A 24416-nucleotide genomic window follows, 5' to 3' on the forward strand; every position below is an offset into this window, starting at 1 on the left:
TCTTGTGGCAGTTTCTAAAGCCTGTCAAACCTGTATCGTGACATTAAAGGCATGCGTGCCTCAAAACATTAAAAAAGGAGAGTCGCTGAAAAACAGCGGGATGCCTGAGAAGCTTGATCTTGTCGGTGAGGCGCTACAAAAGGTGGATTTGGATAAATTCCGGGCTCCGCACGCAGAGGGCTGCCTGTATCTGGGCTGAGCAGAGGTGAAGGCAGAGTTTGAAAGCAAAGAGTGTCCAAGAGCTGGAGGTCCCGGAACTTTCTGGTATCGATGACTTGTGTTGTCCAAGTGGCTGGAGGCGGTGGCCCAGTTCACTCCATCTGAAGTTCTCCCTTCCAGCGTGTGGGTTTTTTTGAGCACTAACCCAGCAGCAAGTGGGGTTTTTCCAAGAGCAGGTCCCTTCACCGAAGGGGCTGCGCGCTCCCGAGTGCTGCTGTGCGATGGCCGAGGCAGCGCTGGCTCTAGAACGGCGGGGGACGCTCGGATACCGAGGCGCCGCGGGCCGCCACGCTTCGTGATGCGCTTTACTGGGAATGAATGGCAGGTGCGGCGGGGGGGCGGGCGGAGTTGCGCTGGCAGCGCAGGCTGGCGGCACGGCCGGCGTAAGGAGGAACCCGGCGGCCCCCGCGCGAGGGCCCCGGTGCCGGTGTGCTGGCGTCGGTCTATTTCGGTTGCGGAATGTTGAGACGAAACCGGCGGGACTCGCGCGCCCGCTCTCCGGGACCCGGCGCGCGGCTGGGAGCGGCGCGAGCGAAACGGCTCGTGCCGCGACGCCGCCGAGCCCAGACGCCGCTGTCGGTGCCCGGGTGGCGGCCCGACCCGGTAAGGCCCAGCCTGCCCTCAGGCCCGGGCCCCGCCCCCGCCCTCGCCCCGCCCCTCGCCCCGCCCCCACACTCGCCCCCGCCCCCCACCCCGCTGACGTCACGCCTGGGGTGCAAGGGGAGGGCGGTGCTGCTCAATCAGGCGCTATCTCTGAGGGCGGAGCCGGCAGCCAATCGGGGCGGGGCGGGCGGCGGGATGGCGGCCACGATGGCGAGCGCGGCGGAGCGGGCGGCGCTGGTGAGTCGGGCGGGGCGCCGCCGTTCCCGCGGCGAGCGGCAGTGGCCCGGCTCCGGCTGGCGGCGGCCCTGCCGGGGGACCCTGGCAGGCCGGTTCCGGCTGGCTGGGCCCGGGCCTGAGCGGGGGGGCTCCCCGGGCGGCGGCGAGGCCTCCCGCTGCCCCCGGCTCCCCGCGCCTGGGCCGAGGCGCTCCGCGAGAGCTGCAGGGCCCTGGGACAGGCTTTCGGGCCGTCCCCGGGCCCCGTCCCCGTGCTGCCCGCGGCCTTCGCCGGCCTCTCCCCGGCGTCGCTTTGACGGTCTCCGCCTCGGCGCTCCGCCCCGAGGGTTGGGCGGCAGCGGCCGCTGCTGCTCAGTCTGGCTGGGGCGAGCCTGGGGTGGTCGGTGCCGGCGGCGGCCCCGCTTACGGCGAGCTGCCAGGTGCCTTCCGTGACCTTGGCTTTGTCCCGGGCGGCCCGGCCCGGTGCTCGGTGGGCGCAGGACGCGGCTGGCCTGGCGGGGGCGGGCAGGGCCCGGACCGGCCCCGGGCCGGGGGCTGCAAGAAGGGGTGGCTTCTTGTCCAGGGAGGGGACTTAGGGGTTCGCCTGGGGCTGGGCTGAGAGCCACGGGTTGTCCGAAAGTTCTCGTGGTTTGGAGTAGCATGGCTGGCGTTCCTGAGAGCTGCAGGTGCCTCGTGCACAGGCGTGGTGAATGAACTTGGTCTGAAATTGGTCCCCGGGTGGGGGGAAGATCTTTGGCTGTTACTGGTGGGCTGAGCACCAGTGATGGTTTGCAGTGGAAATGTCTGTGTGGCAGCAGTGGGCTGGTGGAGGCACTAAAGGCACCCACTTTACCGATGAGATTTCTGTTCTTTTGGCAACCTGGACAACAGCGAGTGTCACAGGGAATGAAAGAGCAGGGAATCCAGTATGTCAGCGTGATGCCCAGAAACCCAAACCAGGATGAAATGGTGGAAGTCAGTAGTCCTGCACCCACGCTGGTTTGAAGGATGACAGAGAATCCTTCCTAGATTTGTTGTACATACCTGCTCTGGGTGAATGTTTGTTGAAACAAAACTCTCCTTGTGCTACTCTGTGGTCAGGTAACTTGCAAAAGGTGACAGCACATCAGTGAACAGTTATTTGGTGTTTCTCATGGTGAACATGATGCCTGTTCGTGAAATCATAGGTCTCAATTTTGGAGTCGACCACACCTTTCCAGTTTTTCTGTGGGCCACCTGCTCAGTTCATTCCCTTCCAGTACTTTCCATACTAAAGATTTCTCCTCTTTTACAAGTTAGCAAGTGTCAGTCTTTTCTTTGTCCCTTGCTTGCTTCTCTGTCCCTGCTTCTCTGATGATCTTCTGTGTGGGGTCTCGTTAATTAACAAGAATGCTTTGCTGTGGTTTGAGGATCTGCTTTGTACAGGCTTCTCTGTAGCAGACAACTGATCGAGGCCTGAGGCGGCGTGTCATCAGATCTGAATTTGTAATAATAAATCTACTGAATTCGCCCAGATAATTGGGAGTCCTCAGCCTGTCTTTCTTCCCATCTGCTTTTTGGTTTAGCTTGCTTTATTTTTAGGTTGCTGTTGCTTGGTAAGGTGCCACTGGTGGGGGTGGGTGGGGGGAGGACAAGGAGCATTTTAGGTTTTGTTTCTCACTATCTAATCGGCAACAAGTTTGCCTGCCAAATTTAGTCTGTTTTGCCCATGATGGTCATTGGTAAGGGATCTCTCTGTCTTATATCGTGACCTGCAAGTGTTTCATCTTATTTTCTCTCCTGTCCTGTTGAGGAGGGGGAGGGGGGGAGGCCGCGTGGGTGTCTAGCAGCTGGCCAGCCAAGGTCAGCCCACCCCAGCAGCTTAAAAAGATGCGTCAGCTTTTGAAATAGTGAGATCTGTGCTTTGCTCTGAAATTCAAATGCCGTGCTGCCTGTTCTTTGCTGATTCTGTGATTATTGGTACAGCGACTTGCAGGAATGCTGTTTTGTTAAAGTCAAAACAGGAATGAGGACAGTTCATTTGGCTGGGGTGGAGAAGTGCAGAGTAAGGCTTTTCAACAGATCAGGAAGAAATATTTTTCTTCTACTAGTGTGTGATTTAAACAGCACGGACATAGCAGTATACTTAGAACATAAATCTCTCAGACATATATGAAAATTATTTATTTCCAGTGTTCAACTTCTAATGATTCCACTGCTATCTTTCCACAACGTAGGATGAAGAATTTAAATGGCTTCTGCAGGAAGAGGTCCATGCTGTTTTGAAACAGCTGCAAGATATTTTGAAGGTAATGTCAATTTGCTTCATCTGGGTTTTGTGTTGTGGGTTTGTGTGCTCTCCCATGTGAGGAATGGTGGTGGAATTCCCAGGGAGGAAAAAATACTTGCTAAAGGGTGCACAGCAAGGTCCATCGTGCATGTCCTGTGCTGTCCCAAGTGTTTGCTTGCCCTCTGATCTCAAGGACACACAGTAAAACTGATTTCCCTTAGATTGCTCTGTTCGTGATCCTCTTTGCTGAGGTAGCTGCTTTGAAAAGGCACGTGGAGGCAGCCAGACCTGTCTGCCAGATGTTTACCTGAGATGTGAATATTTTCTGGAACAGAAAATTTGGATCTGCCTGTAACTGTCATGTGATGGTGGAAACGAGCACAATAACCTTTAGCTGACAAGCTACTACTTGTGCAGTAATTAATAGCATGCACTCTCCACATTCAAAACCATCCTTCCCTTGAAATATACCGTTTCTCTGCTGGTACCTGCCCCTTGCAGACGTGTGAAGCGTTCAGCTGAACCCGGCCTGCAGCACCGTATCCCAGCCTGGGCACAGGCTGCTGGGTTTGGCGCTTCCCAGGCATCCAGGTGCTGAACTGGCCAAAGCCGGGGGGATTGTGAGCATGAGAGTCTGCTGCTCTCCTGCTCGGTTAGTTTTCAACAGGACCAGCCTCTCGGTGCTCTGAGGTTTTGGTGGGGGTTAGTGGGTCATGCAAGAGCAGGGGCACAAATGTGGAGGTGAGGGGTGGGTGCCAGCAGAGGTAGGTGTGCCCTAGTGCTGACCCAGGATGTGACTTGCTGTCAGGTGACAATAACCAGTGGTATCTGTGTGTGTATATATATATATATAGTAGGTGTTTTGAAGAATTTGTTAGAGGTTTTAAGGCTGAAGTGTGATTAAAGGACAGTCATCAACCAGTAAAACCAGTCAGGAGGGCTGGTTTTCACTCCAGGCTTAGCACGTGGGTAAGGGACCAGCAGTGCTGAGAGAGGGGCAGTGCCACGGTGCCCGAGGGCACGCAGGATTGAACTGTGTGGGGTGCGCTCCTGCTGCCTGCAGCTTGGTGACCCCCTCTGGGCACTGGCCAACTTGTCTGGCTTCCAGGCGTGGAGCTGGAGGGTGCAATTTCCAGCACCTTTTGCCATGGGCTGCTTGTGCTGAGCCTTCTCCTGGGCTGCGCCTGTCCTGCAAGACAATGAGGGAAGATCCGTATGCTGTTAGGCGGGTTGCAGGAGGCTTGGAAAGGTGACGGCTCTGTGCTCGCCCACTTGCTGGTGGCTGTTTTTCTGCTCTTGCCTTGTGTTTGTTCCTGGTTTGCAGTGCTCAGGGCCCAGGAGGTACCTCAGCACTCACTGTGTCCTCTCTTGCTTCCCCTGGGCAGGAGGCCTCTCACCGGTTCACCCTGCCCACCGGTGGCTCGGGAGGAGCTGTCAAGCAGGAGAACTTTGTGCTGAGCACATCAGGGTAAGTGGCCGCAGCAGCAGCGGGTGGCTGCTGCTCTGCCAGGCTGCTCCGGCGGGCGCTCTGCCCCTGCTCGCCGGTGCTTGTGCCGGGGGCTTCCCTCTGGCAACGGGCGCTGCTCCTGGAGCGCCTGCGGCAAAGGTCCCCGCGGCACCCCCAGCGCGGAAGGGGGTTCTTTAATGAGAGGTTTCGCCTGAAGGAACACAAACGAACAAACTCTCACGGCAGGTTAACGTTAACAGTCCGTAGCCGTGTTCCCGGGGCTGCCTTAGCCATACTTGTGCCATTTCCTGCAGACACTTACAATATAGTGATTGATTCCTGACCACACAGATACGTTGTGTCAGTGTGCTGCTGTCAGCAGTTTTGCCAAAGGGCATTCCTGGCAAAAGGCGGAGGGACTTTAGTTACAAGACCTGAATTCTGCTCTTGGCTGTTTCTGACTGTGTCTGTGGACAAATCTTAACCTCTGTCCAAATCTCCCTAAAAGAGCAATAATAAATCTACTTCTGACAGAGCAAACTGAGACCTGTACAGAAGGTGCTACAGAAGTGCAGTTTTGAAATAGCTGTCCAGTTTTTGATCTTCACCGTAGGCTTTGGTCTGAATAGCTGTACTCTGGCAGAGGTTGCAAGCTTCTTGTGAAGTAGTAGACCTTAGTCTTTAGAAACAGCATGGTGAGCACTTCATACAATGATGCAGTGATTCTGTATTGGGTTTGAAAGTTGTGTTCTTCAGATCTTAAAAAGTTGATTCCAGCTCTCATTCATAGTTGTTGCAAGGTGTTGACCTGAAGAGGCTCTGTCTAGTGTATTAAAAGGTAAGGTGTAGCTATACTGAGTTCTTGAAGGCCCAGCTGCTTCAGTCTTCCCCCACTGTTCATGGTAGATACAAGACATCTTGCAGGACCTTTTAAAGGTGTGGGGTTTTTTTGTTTATTTAGTTGTTTTTTGTTTTTTCTTGGAAGGGGGGCAGGGTGGGGTGTAGCTTTCAGCTCCCATATGAACCACCTAGCACTCCAATGTCAGTAATTCATCTAATATCTTGTGTTTGTGCCTGCTAGAGCTGTTTGTAACAGCAGCCAAATTGTTGACAGGTAATACATGAAATAAGCGTGCTATCAGAAATGAATGTAATGTTTTAGGCAGGGCAGTTAGGGTGAGTTGGCTCATAAAGAATGTGACAGCAGCTGGCGGCAGGCCAAGAGCTGGGGACTTGAAAGTGTGTGTAGAGTTCACTTGCACCCCCCAAGTGACCCCTGGAAGGAGGGGAGCTTGGCAAGCTATGCAGGACAGGGAGGGGCGGTGTTGGGCTGGCAGTTTCAGTAGATGTCTTTTGCCTTCTGTGATTGTGTTACCCAGATCTATCTTCTTATTCCAGCACAGACCAGGTGAAAGGTGTGTTGACACTGCAGGGAGATGCCCTGTGTCAAGCTGTGAGTACTTGCCATGCTTCTTGTTTCATACTGCCATCAAGGGGTTGGGGGTCATCCTTATCGCACTTTGACCTCAAGGGAGAGGCCATCCTTATTATCCTTTACCAGTGATCAGTAAGTGTTTTTTATTGGTCTTCCCTAATAGGCCTTAAATCTTTAACATTTCAGCAACTGTTGACATTTGTCAAGATCCAGCATCTACCCCCACCCCCACCGTGGTGAGTGATGGAGTTGACATTCATGGGGATTCTTTGCCTTTGCTGCCTTTGTTGGATAATACTAAATTTCTCTGGGGGCCTTCTGAGATGAGGTCCTATGTCCTGCCTGGATCCCAATTCACTAAATGGCTTTCAACTTATCCTTTGTATTAAGATCTTCGTGTAGGAGGACCGAGGTTCTGACCATGCCAAGACTGCTGAAAGCAGCTTGCTAAGATGGTCTGGGAGACAGAATGGAATGGGACTGGCAGTCGCCATGTTCTGCATAGGGGGTTTACTTGCTCTCACGTGTTTGTTCCTTTCTTGAAGGATGTGAATCTGAAAATGCCCAGAAATAATCAGCTTCTGCACTTTGCATTTCGGGAAGACAAGCAGTGGAAGCTGCAGCAGGTACTGGTAACTTCAGTTGCGTACCCCTCTACAGTCTGCACCCCCTGAGCGGTAGCCCCTTGCTTTCCAGAAGAGAAGGTTACATCCATCCTCCATTAGCTCCAGTGATAAAAGCTAAGGGAGGAAACGGATGCAGTTGATTTTGGTTATGGTGCTAGGAGAGAGAAGCGGGTTCTGCTTGTTCCTGAAGCACACCGGTGAGCTGAAGGTTGGCTGCATAGCAGTTGTAATCCTTTGAAAGGAGTGCCCAGGGTGTCTGTCTAGTACTGGCCTTGTGTCTGCTTGTAAAACCCAGGCTAGCCAGACAGAGAGCAAATTTAGAGGCTTTGAGGAGCTTGTTCTACTCTTATGGAAGCATTTCTTTATGCTGAGAGCAAATTTCACTGCGTTGTGCTCTTGTAGCATAGCTGAGTTCCCTCAGCTAAGGAGTTAAAGGGATGTGGCTATCCAGATAACTGATTTCAGGACCTGATCTAGTGCCTGATCTTGAAGACCTCGTTTCCCACAGTTACTTTATCATAGCTGAGTAGGTTGGAGAAGGATGCATTCAGTGTGCTTCACTGTGCCATGGTTCAGATTTTTATGGGTGGTCCGTGCGTTTGGTAATGAGTGCAGTTTCCAACAGCTGCTTTGGCAGCAGAGTAAAAGCTCTATCTGCTAACTTTTTAGAAATCTAGAAAATTGTGTACTTGAGACATTAATGCCAAACTATGCCTTGCAACAAGGCAAGGAAGTTTTTTGTGATAACACTCAGCAGTGCATCCTATTTAGTGGCTGTTTTGTACTGCTGCCTGGTCGATGGGCTTCTACCGCCTTTTATGGAAAACCCCTTTCCTTTATTTACTTGCAAGAGTTTTGTGTTCTGATGTTGTTCAGATGTGGAATGCGAGTGCCTAAAGGACTCTGTGCAGAAGCATTTATAGTGGTTATGTGGCGATCTCTATCCTGTCTGTGAGTTTCTTCTGTTAGCGAGCGGTGCCAGTTGGGGTTTTGTTTCTCTGTGCAAAGTCAAATTATTGCTAAGAAATTGTAGTATAGGCACATTTTTGAGGAACACAAGTGCAGGCACACAAGTTTTGAGAAACTTGATTAGAAAACAGCAAAATCAAAGGGCAGCAGGAATGAAGCAGGTCCTTATAATAGCAGGATTGGCGTTGCTGGGTTGGGTAACACTGCCAGGAACCATTTAGCTTGCTCAAAAGTATCTGGGAGATGTAAAGGCTGGAGGTGGTTGGTGTTTGGAGATGCCATAGCCTGAGTATCTGCAGAGTCTCTCTGTAGTCTGACAGTGGATTTTATCATCTCTTTTCTCTGTAGCCTCTAGTGCCTTGTGCTTTCTTTCTAAGAGCAGGGCTATTCTGTGATCCCCGAGCTCTGGATGGGAAGGAGCCATGCCCAGATCTATGTCGGGGAGGCCTCTGCAAGGCTGAGCTGGGATCTGGGGGTGGTGGGGAGCAGTGTAGATGTATCAAACTACAAATGTCCCAGGCTGTGTTATCCAACTCCCAGCAGCCATCTCTCACACGGGCTTCCCTGCTCACATTTTACATTTATTGCACCCTCTGATTTACCCCTTTGCTTTTTTTTTTTCCTTCAATTTTTCTGCCGCTGCCTGGAAGCAAACACAAGTCACTTTCTCCCAGGGCCGTTTTCCTCTTCCTCTGGTTTGCCCTGGCTCCCATGAAAGCGCTGTGATACACCTATCAGCCTTGCCTTGATAATTATCTCCTGGCTGCAAGTGGCCTTAGAGCTTGAGAGGGAGTTGAGCTAGCTGTGTCCTGAGTCCAGACAAGTTCCACAGAAGCGGCTTCTTGATGCTGGAGATAAATCTCAACCCCAACAATTACAGTTTAGAAGGACTCTGGAATACTGCCAGAGACATATTAGAAATCTATGTTTGCTGCTCATTCCTGCTATTGATGTAATTTACGTCTTTTTTTTTTTTTTTTTTTTTTTTAGCTCTGATAGTTCCAAAGGAAGAAATCATTATTGGTGTTGCTAGACCTGACTGTTGTATACCATCAGCAGTGGGAATTGCTACCTGAACAGTCATGATCAGAGTAGTCCCAGGATGAGAGTGCCTGATGCCACTGTTCCTTCAGGGAGCAGTGGTATTTTTATTGACAATCTGGTTTGTAGCTACCAGGCTGTTTTGCATCTCCAGTCCTTGAGTGAAGACCCTGATAATGGATCTGGACTGCAGTGGTAGATTTGTATTAGTGTGTGTGGTGCTCAGAGAGAAATGGCCTTAATGTTTGAGAAGTCACCGTTATCTTAGGGCCAACGAGATAGCCAGGGAAACCTCTACTTCCTAGTGTGTATTATGGAGAGTGTTTCTTTAATAGGGCTGCATTTGTTCCTTTGCAGATCCAGGATGCTAGAAACCATGTTAACCAAGCCATTTACCTGCTTATGAACAGAGACGTAAACTACCAGTTCAAAACAGGCTCGGAGGTCCTCAAGGTGAGGAGAAAGCCCTCTCTACTTGGGTAGGAATGTGCATTATTTTCTTCCCTCCAATATACCATTCCCTCCAAGTACAGTTAATGGACATTACTGTGTGGAGTCTCTTACTGGAAGTGGATTCCCCAGTTGTACCCATATCTACCTGTGACAAGGAGTATCCATGTGACCTCATATTTGATATGAATCTATACCAGTTTAGCATCGGTAGTAGGGTTGTACGTCATGGTGAGTGGCAATCTGAGCAGTCAGTGCCCTGTTGCACACCTGTGATGGGAGCATCTCCCTTGATCTTTTTTGGGTGATGTGGTTACACAGCTCATGCTCTTCCCTGCCAGTCAGTGCTTTTGGTGAGAGAAGAAACGAGGCGGTCATCAGCAAACAAAACATTACAGTTAGTACTTGTGATTTACTGATGATTTGAAAGCCAATTCTCACTTGCTAAGAGTAGTTGATGCGGTCTGATACAGACCAGGTGCTGCGTGGCCGTGAAGCCCAGCCCTCTGCTTGGAATGCTCTCTGAAGCTGCCAGAGTTTTGACTTACTCGGTCGAATTCATCACAGTATCAAATGTGAGAACACTAAACCTTTCTGGCCTCCATATGGGCTAGTAGTAGGAAGAAGCTAGGTAATAAAACTATTTCCTTTTTACTTCTGGGTGGAAGTAGGGATGAGAGATTAGTCATAATACAAAATGCCTTCATCTTAGCAGTCGTGAGCTCTATAACAGACACATGTTGCTTTCCACTTCTTTTCTGGAGAAGGAAGTCTGCCTGAATCAAGCCTTGGAACTGTGGTTTCTGGCAGGATTGGGCTCACAATGAGCTGGTTCTTTTCTCTAGTGCCCTGGCTTATACGTGGTTATGAATGGGGGCAGGGGCGTGCAGCAGTCGTTGTACCCATGATGTGGGAATGGGGAGAACTAGAAGACAGCTTCTTGTTTCTCCTTAATGCCTGTTCTTCAGAAAAGCTGATGAGTTTGTTGATGCTTCTGTGGCATCAGCAATTGATCGCATGTTCTCTTCTTATTCTTCTAATGAATAGCTGTTCTCTCTCCAGTCCCTGGTATTAAGCACCTCTGGCTTGTCTCACAAGTGTCTATGATGGTGGTAACAGTAAACTGCATTTAGGTGGGAGCCACCCCTTCCCAGTAAGCCCCTTCATTCCTGGAAGGGCAAGGTAGGGTGGGTAGGTGGTTGTTGCTGTTGCAACACTTACAAAATACTGTAGGGTTCTGCAGCATGCTATCCAGAGCTGTCCGGGGATCACCACTGAGCAGTATACTGTACGTTCTCTTGTAGCTTATGGATGCTGTGATGTTACAGCTCTCAAGAGCCCGAAATCGACTTACCACTCCAGCCACTCTGACTCTACCAGAGATTGCCTCCAGTGGTCTTACAGTAAGTATATGGTGGTCTAGATCTCCATACAGTCTGGCAGCATGCAGCAGTTAAGGTACTATGCTGCATCCTGGTGGAAGTGGATTTCTAAAGTGTCTCCTGAGGCAGGAGGAGAGCGCTGAAGTAGGTGCAGACTCTGAGCCTTTTTTGGCTGCTCTGTATCTTCGTGTGGGAAAGCAGATGTCTTGGGCATGAGGACTCTGGTTCTCTAGAGAGTAAGTTCTGTTCTGTGTCCAGGAATCCTGCCCATGGATGATTTGCCTTTGTGAACACTGCTCCATCCTCTTTTGTCACCATTGTGTGCACATTATTTGATCAAGTGCAGCAAGAAGAACAACCATGGCCTGCAAGCTGCTCAGTCTTTGTTTCTCTCCTAATGTCCCTCTCGCTGTGGGGTAATTGTAGTATGGCTTAGAAAAAGGTAGTGATTTCCCAGCGTTAGAAACAATGGTCCTTTCACTGACAAACTACATATTTTCTCACCAGAAAATGTTCACCCCTGCTCTGCCTCCAGACATCCTTGTGAATTTCTATATAAACCTGAATAAGCTGTGCCTGACTGTCTACCAACTCCATGTGCTCCAGCCCAGCACAACCAAGGTGATGCTTACTGTCTCTTTGAGCCTTGTTTGTTTATTTCTCCCTGCATCCCACTGTGAGGAGGAGATTGCACTGCTGCATGGTGCAATGTCATATGCATAAGATAATGTAGAAATGACTGTAACTTCCTGATAAGTGTCTGTGTTTAGATCAGCTGCAGACAGAACACTGTTTCTAAATCTAGTTTGGGCATGGCTGCTTAGCCCAGAAGAAAAAAACAGTGCTGTGGAGAAAGCCAGTAACTACTTTTTTTTCCAAGTAATGCTTTATCTTACAATATAGTTTGATAATTTTGCATAATTATGTAAGGGCATAACTGTATTAATGCAGTTTACATCAAAGTAGGGTTTTCTGGATGGAGCTTTGATGGGTATATTTCTGCCTCACCTGTTGCATTTGGGTCAGCTTGATGTCCTATAAGAACTAAACTCTTAAGCTTTATGAAATGCAGTCCTTCCATAAGGATATCTTCCCTAAAATCTGTCTGTTGCTTTTCTTCTGGATCTTCTCATCTTACTTTTGTGGTGTTAAAATTTGGAGCTAAGTTGGACTCAGCCTCTCTGTAGAACTTTTTTTTCATGAAGGAGCAGGAAGGGATCAAATGACATGGATTCCCTATGAATGGAGTATTATGGTATAGGCATTTCTTGATGTCAGGCTACTGAAAGTGCAAACCTCTAAGTGGTTTGTTTACTGCATTGCAACCCAAATCCTAATGACTTTTTCCGTCTCCTCCAGAACTTCAAGCCTGCTGGAGGGTCCATTTTACACAACCCTGGAGCCATGTTGTAAGTACAGTCACTACAAGGGCTGTGTAACAGGTGTAGGAGTATGCTGAGGATGAGATCCAAATGGCTGTACACAGTTTTGATTGAAGCATCTGTTAAGTGGAGAAGCTGGACTGAGTCATTTGCTGGGGCTGTGCCTGTGAATGCATAGGTGCCCATCATAGTGTTTCTGTGATGATTTGGTCATAAAGGCCCAAAGATGTGACTTTTCGGGATACAGCCTACTGATGCAGTGCCATGAGTTTGCCATAGAGATGAGAGCTGTCAACCACAATGAAAATTAGGTTATTGGCATTGCCGCCTGCATTTCCTGCCTTTGTGCCTCTCTGAAAAGTGGCGAAGTTTCTACCTTAACCCAATTAGATTTAGCTTAACTCTAAATCTGGTCAGAGACAGACTGAGAGTTTGCATTCTATAACTTTGCCAGATGCTGTTTTAAATGAAGTAGAAATCATCATATTCTGTTCTGTGAGAATGGAGGACAGGTGAGTTTTGTGTTCTGTGCTGTTGTGTGTGAAGCTGTGCTTTTTTTTTTTTTTTTTTTTCCCCTCCCCTGCCCACCCCTCCAGTGAGTTTGGCAACCAGCGGTATGAAGTCAGCCATGTCCATAAAGTGGAATGTGTTGTCCCATGGTTAAATGATGCCCTTGTCTTCTTCACAGTTTCACTGCAGCTTTGCCAGCAACTGAAGGACAAGGTAATAGCCTTGGAAAAGGGGCTTTGTTTTTAACTCTGGATTTTGTGAAGACCTCAGATCTCCTAAAATATCTGATGTCATGTTATTCTGTACAACTTGCGTATAAACTGAAAACAAGTGCTGAGTCAGTGGTCTGGAGCCAGGGAGCTGGCTGGCTCTGCCTAGCAGGCACCATCTTGGATAAGTGTAGTAGTGTGGCAGATGTCTTTGCTCAACTAGTGACTAGATGGAAAGGAGCAGATAGACACTTCTGTGTTCTCAGTCATGAGCTGGATGTGAGGAAATGCCAAGGTGCTGGAGGGGAGGCATGGAGTTCTTGGCAAACTGGGTTGGAGTAGACCCATGTTCTGTTCCAGATCTGCAGCTTGACCTGGCTGCCACCTTGAGCAAGTAACTTTGCACTCCAAGCCTCTTCCGTGATAATAGCAGCAAATCCGGCCTTCTGCAATGCAGTGCTGGAGTGTGTAATGCTGTTAGGCTCCATCTTTGGCACGTGTTGTATGCTTTTTCTTGTGGGGCCCAAGGGATACAGGAACTTACCTGCTTTTCTTCTTGCTTTCCAGATCTCTGTTTTCTCCAGTTACTGGAACTACAGGCCATATTAATTCTCCGTGGAGTGTTCCAAGCCCTGACAGTACTTCCAGTGTCTCTTTTTGGTTTCGACATGCCAGCTGAGTCCAGGTCAGCCTGAGGAATGCAGGGGTTCGCTACCATGTGGCCCTCCACAGGGGGTAGGGTCAGTGTATCGAGAGACACAACTTGAAGTAGCCTTGTCTGGGACTGCTGCGTAAGCAGGGCACCAGGCAGTGCTGTGTGCTTGGCAAGAGCTTCTACCTGTCTTTGTTCTCACGTGCGTTCTGTGGCTTATGCTTTCCAAACCTCTGATGAATTACACTAGGCCATTACAAGGTATGGGGAGCTGTGGACTGCTCTCACTAACTGTATTTGCACACAGTGCTGTAACTAACTGCTGGACTGTGAGCTGGATGGGAAGGGATGAAGACAGACTAATTGAACACACCACAAAAAGTGTAGGGCATGTTGCTCAGTGTAGTGAAATACGTTGCTGTGATCTGGTCCAGCTGTGGTTATGACTAGCCCTGAGCCTCTCCCTCTCCTAGCTGTTCTGTCCATGCCCATGTTGTTGGTTCCCCTTTGGGGAATATTCTTATTTGCTGCTGTTTGAACCTTTTTTTTTTTCTTTTCTTTTCTTTTTTTCTTTCTCCCCCTCCCCTGGCATCAATGTGATTATAGTTTGGTTTTTTGATTTTTTTTTTTTTTTTTTTTCCTAAGCCCTGGTTGGGCCAGTTGGTTTTTTCCAGGTTTAGTATCTTGTTTTCACTGCCAGCCTTTGGACTTGCCTCGGTACCTTGAGCACAGCTGTGCGGTCTCACATCCTGTCATTAAACCCAAAGTGAGTACCATGTTGTTACTATGATTTACTGCCTGCCTATGGATGCTACAGTATGTAACTCATCCCTCTAGCCATTGATAACTGTGAAATAAAGGTCCTCAGGCCTGCCATGCTCCTGTGGGCTGTCAGAGCTGAGAATGAAAGAGTACTGAAGATTATGTACTTCCTTACAAGTGAGTGACTCTTCTTAGTTATGTATGCTGGGGTACTGTTTGCTTTACTGGGAGGACCGTAGTGGTCTCTGAGGGAAGAGCTGGGCAGCTTTTTGAAGGCTGGGCCTGGTCTGTGTAGCCTCAGCCCGTGCTGTCTGACACCTGAGTACTACCTGAAGTACTTTTCAAAACTTCCCTTGATGGTCATGTTTGGCAGAGGCTGCAGGTACTGAGCCTGGCTTGGGCTGGCTCCTGGAGCTAGCTAAGTGATGAGGAAGCATCACCGGTCTCCTGCTTGGCACCAGCTAGCCCTGTCCAGCCTGTGTTTCTGGTGGCTTTCCTCACTGGAGTACCTTTCCCAGGAGCCTACATGTGTGCTTAGGTGTGAAGATTGCAGGCTCACCAAGGTCCCTACAAAACATCAGGACCATTGGAGCCTATCTTGACAGCATGGTTGGAAAACATCAGGATCCTGGTGTTTCCCAAGTGCTATCCAGAGCACTGTGCTCAAAACAAAGAGATTGCAGAATGGTTGGGGCTGGAAGGGGACCTCTGGGGTCTAGCTGGTCCAATTCTTGTGCTCAGGCAGGGCTATCTAAAGCCATTCTCCCAGGATCATGTCCAGATAGCTTGTGAATAGCTCCAGGGACAGAGACTAGAGATAGCTATGTTGCTCTGATTTTTTTTTTTTTTAACACATCCCATCCTGCCCCAGGATAGACATCTGTTGTGGGCATGTGTGGCCTACCTTGTCAGTGACCTCCCTTTCTGTCCTTTGTGAGATCCCTGGAATCTTGAGCGAGTTAGTACCAGCCTTGTTACCGCTGCAGCCTCCTTCTCTGAGGACTTGACCCCTGGTGCAGTGCTTGATCTAAGGCATGCTAAGCCGTAACAGAGCCTATGAATGAGTATCGGGCTGTTACTGATGAACATGTTTCTTAGTAAGTAATGAAATGTGGCAGGTAGAGAGGCCTGGATGGGCTGATGCCGTAGCAGACTCATCAGTGATTCCAGTCAATTAGCCTTATGACTAGCTGCGGTCATGACCCTGTGTATGTATTTACCAACCCTTGCTCTGTTCCCAACCATTCTCTGCTTAGAAAATGATTGCGTATGTGTGGAACTGCTCGTCATTAACAGCTTCTTGGATGAGAGTATTTTTATAGTTAATAACATCTCTGGAGCTGTCTGTGCTCTTCTTTAACCCTCCCTGCACATGGAGGAGGTTCCTTTTTTAATTCACACTGGTGTGTGCAGTCCAGTCAACGTTGCCGCATCCTCTCCAACTCGGCTTCCTGCTGATAGGGATAGAACATGGGACCCAGTGTGTGGTGTTTTCCTCTGATGAAAACAGTCTTCAGTTCTGGAGAGCAGGAGCATGCAGAATGGAATACCTGTCTTGATTCCAGCTCTGATGCACAGTGGCTCTGTCACAAAGTCTACTCGGTGGCAGTGGTGGTTGCTGCAGGACATTGCCTAGATTACTGTTACAGAAGAACAGGGCAGCAAGGTAGATGGGATGCAACAGGAGAGGCTGGCCTAAAGCCCTGGGCTGGTACCCCATGATTTGAAAGATAAAACAAGGGTCCACCAATTAAGAAATGTCACAGTCTGTCTCTTTTCCCCACTAAACCTCTGAGCACAGAAGAAAATTTACAAGGCCCAAAGGGCTCTGCTTTTGCAGCCCAGTGAGTTTGGTACTGGGGTAGCTAGTGGCCACCCACCCGTCCATTTGCAAGTGCAACTTCAGCGTGCTGTGTGCCACAGGCTTTGGCAGGTGCGTGGCAGCACAAGGCGTATGCAAAGTTCGGGCTGCTCTGCCGTACCGCAAAGGCTTGTGATCGGTATGTGCACTGATGAGCACTGCTGTGCATCTGGAGCGCAGTGGAATAATCAGACTTGACTGCCTTTTCCTGGGCTGGCTTTTTATTTTATTTTATTTTATTTTAGCTTCTTTTGGGCAAGCTATAGTTCTCATGAGTAAAACCTTTCCTGGTGCCACCTTTCTTTTTTCCTTTTGCCCAGGGAAATATGTTAGCTATTATACTATGTCAGGTACACCATGATAAAATAAAAGGAGGGAATTGTTAAAGAAAATGTGTTTTGAATTAAGAAATGTAAAGTGCTGAAGCTGCTAAATGGCAGAACTGGGCCTTGTCCCTTGTATAGCACTAAATCAAGGCTGGTTTAAAACTCGGGTCAAGTTAATCAGTGGGAGAATAGAGAAACAATAGATGATTAATTGGTGTAAAGAGGTGCTCTCACAAACGCAGGTGTTTTTTAAAAAATTAGTATATGTGAATAGGAATTGCTTGTTCAAAGGCTAAGCGCATTTGAAGGAGTGTGTGAGTTAAAGCTGGCATGAGGGAGAGCGTGATCCGAGGAGGAGCTGGGAACAGAGGCAGAGACTGGAACCGGACAGATGAATCCACTGGGATAGGGACAGGTGGTGGATTTGCAGAACTGACAAGACCAACGGAAACTCCTACAAACTTCGGCCGCTGACTAACGGTTTGTTGTCTATGAGCTGCGCCGTGTCCCTCGGTTCTCTGCCACTCACTGAGGTGGTGACCAGCTCTGAGTTGTGGCTAAAGCAAACCCAGTGCTACCCATGGCTGTGGCAATTTCTTCTTTAACTACAGCAATCGCTTAATATTTTAATATTAATTACATAATAAATCATTAATAATTTAATAATTGGGGTTATCTCCTTAGGTTATCCGTAGGGAAAAGCCCTTGTCCCACAGGTTCCCTGTGCTGCTGCTTCTCCCTCGGTTCGGACAGCCGAACCACTAAAGCCGGTAAGACGCGGGATTGAAGTGCCTGAGCCACGTGCGTGCTTCTTGGTGCGGAGGCAACGGGTCTCGTTGCTGGGCTGCGAGCGGGAGAGGGGCAGAGCAACGCGACCCCTGCACCGAGCAGCTCCCGGGTGCGAGCCGCGCTGGTCCCGGCCGGGGCTCGGCACAGGGCTGGTGGAGCGCTGCTGCCGCCCGGCGGCCGAAAGCTAGTACTGCAGCCCGGGCACCGCGCATGCGCAGTGGCGCCCCCCCGTTCCGCGATGCCGCCCGTCGCTGTCGGTATTGCGGTGCTGCCCCACGAGCACGGAACTGCGGCGCCGCAGCAGTCCCGGGACAAACGCAGCCCTGGGGTGCTCGCTCCTGCACCGGCCCCCGCCCTAGCGACAGCCCCCGCCTGCAGACCACTGGGGTGCCGAGCCGCCGCGCCCCGCCCCGCTGTAAGTGAGCCCTCCCCCACCCCTGCAGCGGCCCCCTCTGCGCGTGCGCCACACGGAGCCCCGCCCCGCGGCGGCCCGCCCCGCCTCACGCAAGCGCCACACGAAGCCCCGCCCCTCTCCGTCCTCACGCTCCTGGGCGTGCGGGACGGTAAGTCACGCCCCCGCGTTTCCTCACAAATGTGTTAAGACTATAAAATTGAGTTCGACTTATTAACACCACAAAAATGCCGCCAGGCTTACGGGCCCGCGCTGGTTTTGAATGCGGGTTTGTACATGTACAGAGCCCAGCTGCTCCATGGCACCGCCCAGGCCCAGCTACCCCGGAGAAGGTGGCGGGGGGGCGGGAATTCACTTCATGGTTCTCACCCTGCCCTGGCAGCCGTGTGAGGGACACGCCACAAGTTCTGCTCCCTGCTTTCTGTGGTGAGAAAATTAACTGCTCGCTTTTGCACTCATCCTGATTCGAAATTCTCCATGGAACCACCCTGGCACAGCTCCACCAGAGAAGGTGCCAGGGAGGGATTCTCCTCATGGTTCTCACCCTGCCCTGGTAGCCGTTTGAGGTACACCACAGAAGTTCTGTTCTCTGCTTTCTGTGGTGAGAAAATTAACTGCTCAATTTTGCACTTGTGCAGAGCACAAATGCTCCATGGAGCCAACCAGGCACAGCTCCACCAGAGAAGGTGCCAGGGAGGGATTCCCTTACTGGTTCTCACCTTGCCCTGGTGCGTATGTGAAGGATGTCACCAAAGTTCTGGTGTATGCTTTCTGAGGTAAAAAATTTAATTGCTTGCTTTTGTACATGTACAGACTCAGATGCCCCGTGGAACCATGCAGCCACAGCTACTCTGGAGAGGGTGCCATGATGGACTTACCTGTTTTCTGAACCGATAAAAGGGTAACTACTTTTTCTCATGCTTCTCGGCTTTTTGCACTGATTCGGAGGCCAAAAGCATGTTGGAAACGTCCAGTCACTGGTCCCCCGGAGAAGGAGCCAGGAATTAATTTTCTTTGTGTTCCTCACCCTGCCCTTGTAGCCATGTGAGTGACATCTCTAAACTTAGGGTACCTGGTTCCTGAGATCAGAAAATTGATTGCTCACTTTTTCACTCTTACGGAGACCAAAGGCACATTAGGATTGTCCAGCCATTGCTCCCACAGAGAACGAGCCAGGAACAATATTTCTTGTTTCTCACACTGCCGTTCTACTGATGTGAAGAATCAGAAAGGAATGTAAAACTTGAGGGTTGAGGTAAGAACAATTTAATAATTTAAACAGAATAAAGAGATAAGAACGACAGCAATAACAGTAATAACCATTAGAATGGAAAGGTGGAGAAAAAAGGGTAAAATCCAAAGGAAAAAGGAAAAAACCCCAAGTGATGCACAGTACAACTGCTCACTCACCGCTGACTGATGCGCAGCCAGTCCCCAAGCAATGATCCCCTCCAGCCAGCCCTCCAAGTTTATATACCAAGCATGACGTCCCATGGTATGGAATACCTCTTTGGCTGGTTCAAGTCACCTGTCCTGTCTGTGTCCCCTCCCAATTTCTTGTGCCCCTCCAGCCCTCTGACTAAACAGAAATGTCCTTTGGTAAAATACTGTGCATAATATTTCTGTGAAGAAGACAGTGAACTTGTTCCATGTCCTTTGGCAATAGGACTAGAAATCTGTCCTTGACTTAGTATACACATCACCCAGCAACAACTGAAAACGTCAGTGCGGTTATCAACATCATTTTCTCATCAAAGCCAAAACACAGAGCTATGTACTAGCTACTAAGAAGAGTTAACTCCATCCCAGGTGAAACCAGGACAAGGTACCATACACTTGCAACTCCAGTGACGCGGTCAGTTCGCGTTACCACGCAATGTCACAAGATGCCGCTGTGGACCACAGAATACACATTTCATAGCCGATCTGTGCACAGAGCTCTTCTGTATAATGAACAGTTACAAAAGGGCAAATTCTAATTTTGGGTCCTAAACGGCGTGGTAAGTTCTCAGCCACTCGCTCAGAATTACCAGAATTACTTTCCATAAAAGACCCTTAACTCTAATCTTGAACATAAAACAAGACAGCACATAAAACAAACAAAACACAGAGCGCTATTTTAGTTGTTACATTCCAGAAATCCCTAACAAGACGAGTTTCCCAAATCTTAAGACAACCAAAAGGAAGTTTTAGCTTCCCAAATCTTAAGACAAAATAAACAATATTTGGCCAAATACAACATACCAAATAGAGGCTGCTACCCCTTTCAGAAGGCATCCCTTCTCATAACCCTGTGCAATGGCATCCCATCTTCATCTTAAGGGGTAAATTCAACCAAGTTTAAACCAAGGAATAAATGTAAATACCTTTCATGTTGAGCAGAAGTTCTTGTCCACTTGTATGGGAAGCCAATGGGTAGGGGAGTCTTGCCAACCGAAGATCCAGTCGGGAGCCCTGAGGGTCTCCAGGCTCCCTGGATTCCAGCACTGGTGAAGAGTTCTCCTGGCTGGCTCACCAAAATGATGTCAAAATGGCACAGAGTAACTGCTCAGAGATGAATTTTGTCTTTAGAGCAGCAAAGGTGTTTATTTTGTGCAATGTTGCGGGGCTAGCCAGTTCACACTGGACAAACTAGCTCCAAAGTTTTCAGTGAAAAGTCAGGTAATTTATACAGTTTTCGTAAGAGGTTGCAACACCTTTACATACATATTCATTTAATTTCGACATCTAATCATCATATTCATAATAGGAGGGGTTTAGGCAGGCCTTGAGGTGGAGTCTTCTAGAATCATCTTTTGGGGAGACTTTTGGGTGGTTGTTCCGTTCTTCGGCTGGACCTTGCAAAACCTCCTGACTCATGGCCTTCTCATCTCCTTCATATGCCCACCTTATCTTTATTTATGACTACTAGATTGCTCAGAGTACCTTACTCCCGTCTCTTACTTTAGTACCGTCAGCAGAACAGAACAGTCCGTGCTGTCTCTGTCGTATCTCAACATAAACAGAGCATCACCCAGAGCATGGCACCAAACCCATCCTCACCCTGCCCTGGTAGCTATCTGAAGGACATCACTAAAGCTGGACTACCCACTTGCTGAACCAATAAAAGGGTAACTATGTTTTCTCATGGTTCTCAGCATTTAACACTGATTTGGAGGCCAAAATCATGTTGGAAACATCCAGCCACGCTCTATAATAATATATGCTTTTAGATATTACTAAGACTGTATAAAATTAAAAAGTTGTTCTGAATACCAGTATAGGAATAGGCCTACCTGGTCAATATTAGTGAAATTTGTCATGGTATCTAAACTGACCCGAATAACTTCTGTAGTCAGGTGTTACATGTGGACCTGCATGTCAGTGTTTGCCTGTTGCTGGCAGATGTTTGCTTGGTTACTCCAACTACTCCAACCACATTCTCTTTAGCTCCAGAATACTTGGGTAAATGAGCCTAATAAAGGACAAAAAAAAAATAAATAATCCCAATACTAAGAAAGCAATAGAAACAAAAAAGGCAAAAATTCTGGCAATTGAGACACAGACTTTGCAAGGATGTTGAAGCAAAGACCGTTATGTAGCTGGTCACTATAGGCTACTCTCTGCTGTTCATGCCGTTTCCTTATCTTCTGGAGATTAGATCACATTCCTCTTTTTGTCTCTGTTTCCTCCGGGTTTCTTCTCACACCCCCTCAAAGTTATTTACTTCTTTGCTGCAGGATAACAGCTGCACATCGTTAAAGCAAGGTCACAGCTGCACATTATCAAGGTTAAACCCACTGTCTCCGTCCTCTACAAAAAATAAGCCAAAAGGAGGATGACATACTGAGTAGGAGATGAGGTAGGAGTAGGGAAATATTACAAGGTAGTTTGCAGCGTCCAGTGATACTTAAATGACTAAACAGAAATGTCCTTTGGTACAATACTGTGCATAATATTTCTGTGAAGAAGACAGTGAACTTGTTCCATGTCCTTTGGCAATAGGACTAGAAATCTGTCAGGAAGGGTTTAGGTAGTTATCTCTTAGGTATGGTTGATCCTATGCAAGACTAGGTGACAGGCTCTTTGTAAAGTTAATTATAGTTAAAGAGGAAAGAATGACATAAAAATCAGTGTTGAGCACTCTTCTAATATAAGTGGAAATGAAGTAAAAGAATAATATGGATCGCTATGTCTTTATTACATGAAAAGGTTTTCTTTTCTGAGTGTTGCATACGTTTTTTTCTTATACTTTTTCTGAAATCTGTGATCGGCTTATGTGAACAGATTGTTTTGGAGACTGAGTGGCTCATGTGCGTGAAGGAAGCGTAAGTCTCTATAATAATAATAATGAAAACTGAGGGAACTATTTAAAGCCTGGTTAAAAAAGGTGCTTTTGAGCTGAATTTTTTTTTTTTGCATGTTTTCAACTGATGTAAGGAGGAAGGTGCCATCCATATTTATGCTTCATTAAATAAGCATAAGGAGACCTGAAAAATAAAAAGGAAAGCTGCAGCTTTCTTCCTTGTCAGCATGAAGGAACTTGTCAGTGAGAGATGCACTATTTAAATTGTGCCAGCCAAAAATAGGGATCAGGAACAAAGCACAGGAAAAGTCTGTTTTCCAGATTCCAGAAGGAAAGAAGTCTCAATTATTCAATGGTCAACAAACACCAAATGCTTTTCTATGTGGTTCTAAATTCTGACATGAAAAATTAAAGTCACCAGCTACTAGACTGGTTTGATATTTTCAGCATATCAGAAAATGAATTAATTGTTTCTTTGTTTCTGAAGTTAGGAATCTTTTTTATTTATTTATTTAATAATGGCTCTAGAAGTTCTGGTTTTGTCTGCTTTACAAATACTGTTAACTAAAGCTGCAGGTATATATAAGCATGGGCAATGTGCCTTATTGCATCATATCACAAATAATAAGTTTTTTTTCTGATTCCATCACATGCATTTTGCTGTGACTGTCATTAGTTCTTTAAATATGTTGAAACTTCATAAAGAAGATCCCTGAATTGTAAAGTTTTATAGGATAAGAACATATTATATATTTGTGCTACAAAGAGCATTTTCTTGATATGTATAGAGAAACTGCAATGATGGTCACTACTAATGTTTTTTCATGGTAATAAATTAGGGCATGGGGAAAGAGAAAATCAGATGCATTCATGAATGCTGAAGCTAAATGTCTTTTGTGATATGTTTTAACTTCTGCATTGTTGTACCTTTCTCTTACAGTGCTGGACTACTGCTGCAAGTTAACGGTGTTTCGCTGGTGTACTGCAAAACTGCCTTATGCCGTGGCAATGGTATGTGTGCTTGGTGAATAACAATAGATTCTTAACATGCAGGTTACAGTAAAGAACAACAATCAGATTTTCTTGGTTATTTGTGTGTTTTAATTATTGATGGTTCACTCATCAAGAATAATGAGGAAAACACTTTAAACAGCAACAGACGATGCAAACCCTTGAGGTCATTCAAACACAACTTCTATATTCAATTCCCATTATCATTATTACTCCAGATCACCTAAATTTGCTTCAGTGTTCTTTGCTTTCTGATGTCCAATTGGCGTTTAGTTTGATTTTAGTCTCTCATGTTTCAGCTGAGTGAATGTTAAGCTACTTTCTTTCATATACAGGTACCCTTTGGTTTTGAAAATCCATCTAATAAATACCTTGACTGGTTTTAGGTTCCTTTCTTTACAGGAGTGCATAACTGGTTGGTTCTAAATTTACCCATTCCTTACTATGATTTAGAACTTCTCACTTGGGTCTCTGCAGGTTATCAGAATTGGTGGAATGCATGAACTAGGATTTTCGAAATGCGAAAAGCAGGATTTTCGACCCTTCTGCATTATAATACCTTTCTGGTATGAAACACTATAGTGTAGAAGCTTCATTAAAAAAAAATGTTTAGAACAAAAGATTAATTTGCTCAAGAACTGAAATATGCATGAATGTGCTTGTACTTTGGGATTAACTCTAATGTGGTTTGGATTGAAAATTCCTTTTGTCTTCAGTATTCTGGTAATGTTAGGATGCAGATCACTTGGAAAGCCACAAAATGCTTATATTTGTAACAGGTTTGGGAAAAAACCCACGATAAAACAACAGAGAAAGCCCACCAGAACAAAAAACCCACTCCAACCTCAGCTCCCTCCAACAAAACTTGCATTGCTGCAACATGCTAGTGTTGTTTGGCTTACTAAATACAAGGGAAAGGCGTATTAAATACAAGGAGAATATATCAGGAAAAGTTTCCTCTATGATTTAATCAAATAAGCTATTGTGGAATACTAAATTTTTTTTTTTTTTTTGTATTGTTACAACATAGGTACCATTTCTTGTTGTTTTAGGCAGGGACTTTACTGAATGAAACTACTGCTAAGCTTTCCTCCATTTATACAAGATGGCTCAAATCTTTCTTTCTTCTAAGTGTCTCTAAGTTATTTACCTATAGAGTTGCATCATTAGCTATTTAGGGAAGATTGCCACAGGCACATGTGGAAAACTGCTCTGTAAGTAAATGATAGAAAGCATTCCTTAAAAATCATGGTACAGAGTGTTTACCTTTTCCTTTTTCATCCATTTGAGCCAATTCTTTGTTAAATTTGCGAAGAGAGGTCCCTCTTGTAGACTGTCACCATCTTCATGTTATCCTGCTATTGGCAAAAAATAAAAGAAGATTTAACATCACCTGTTGGACTCAGTCATCTTAAAGGTTTTTACCAACCTAAATGACTGTGTTGGGGTTTTTGCTGGTTATATTTATTCTTAGTGTATGTGATCTAAGGCATGTATATGTGTGTGCTTATGTGTCAGTTATTCCACTTTTTATGTAGTTAAGAAATTTTACTTGTTGCAAAC

At 47.3% G+C, this 24416-nt stretch overlaps 1 protein-coding gene and 1 long non-coding RNA gene across 9 annotated transcripts in view; both read left to right on the top strand.

Annotated features, from left to right (window-relative positions):
- The first annotated feature begins 980 nt into the window (after positions 1–980).
- ROGDI (rogdi atypical leucine zipper) lies at positions 981–14321 on the top strand. Of its 6 annotated transcripts, none has more exons than XM_056336769.1 (12): positions 981–1059; positions 3252–3323; positions 4690–4772; positions 6150–6204; positions 6373–6422; positions 6732–6812; positions 9180–9275; positions 10577–10675; positions 11162–11275; positions 12014–12063; positions 12633–12759; positions 13323–14321. In XM_056336769.1, exons 2-12 carry the CDS (start codon positions 3266–3268, stop codon positions 13362–13364), a joined length of 855 nt encoding a protein of 284 aa, XP_056192744.1. In that variant the 5' UTR covers positions 981–1059; positions 3252–3265; the 3' UTR covers positions 13365–14321. The 6 variants fall into 6 exon arrangements, 5 of the variants coding, with proteins under 5 accessions (XP_056192744.1, XP_056192746.1, XP_056192743.1 ...); XR_008821521.1 differs by lacking the exon at positions 6373–6422 and adding an exon at positions 12491–12548 and having other exon boundaries at positions 987–1059; positions 12725–12759; XM_056336770.1 differs by lacking the exon at positions 981–1059 and adding an exon at positions 1073–1475.
- Positions 14322–17671: 3350 nt separating this feature from the next.
- Positions 17672–24416, top strand: part of LOC130149189 (uncharacterized) — a 192423-nt gene continuing 185678 nt past the window's right edge. For 2 of the 3 annotated variants that reach the window (XR_008821824.1, XR_008821825.1), the window contains exons 1-2: positions 17672–18458; positions 22783–22853. This is a non-coding gene — a long non-coding RNA (uncharacterized LOC130149189). Of the gene's footprint in view, positions 18459–20505; positions 20668–22782; positions 22854–24416 lie in introns of all 3 variants that reach the window. The other variant, XR_008821826.1, reaches the window with a different exon arrangement.

The sequence above is a fragment of the Falco biarmicus genome, chromosome 4, assembly GCF_023638135.1.
Source record: "Falco biarmicus isolate bFalBia1 chromosome 4, bFalBia1.pri, whole genome shotgun sequence".
Lineage (NCBI taxonomy): Eukaryota > Metazoa > Chordata > Aves > Falconiformes > Falconidae > Falco > Falco biarmicus.

Coding starts and splice junctions, on each gene's coding strand:
- ROGDI (XM_056336768.1), top strand. CDS start 1,018: ATGGCGGCCACGATGGCGAGCGCGGCGGAGCGGGCGGCGCTG. Junction 6,205..6,731: donor GAGATGCCCTGTGTCAAGCT/GTGAGTACTTGC, acceptor CCTTTCTTGAAG/GATGTGAATCTGAAAATGCC. Junction 9,276..10,576: donor CAGGCTCGGAGGTCCTCAAG/GTGAGGAGAAAG, acceptor GTTCTCTTGTAG/CTTATGGATGCTGTGATGTT.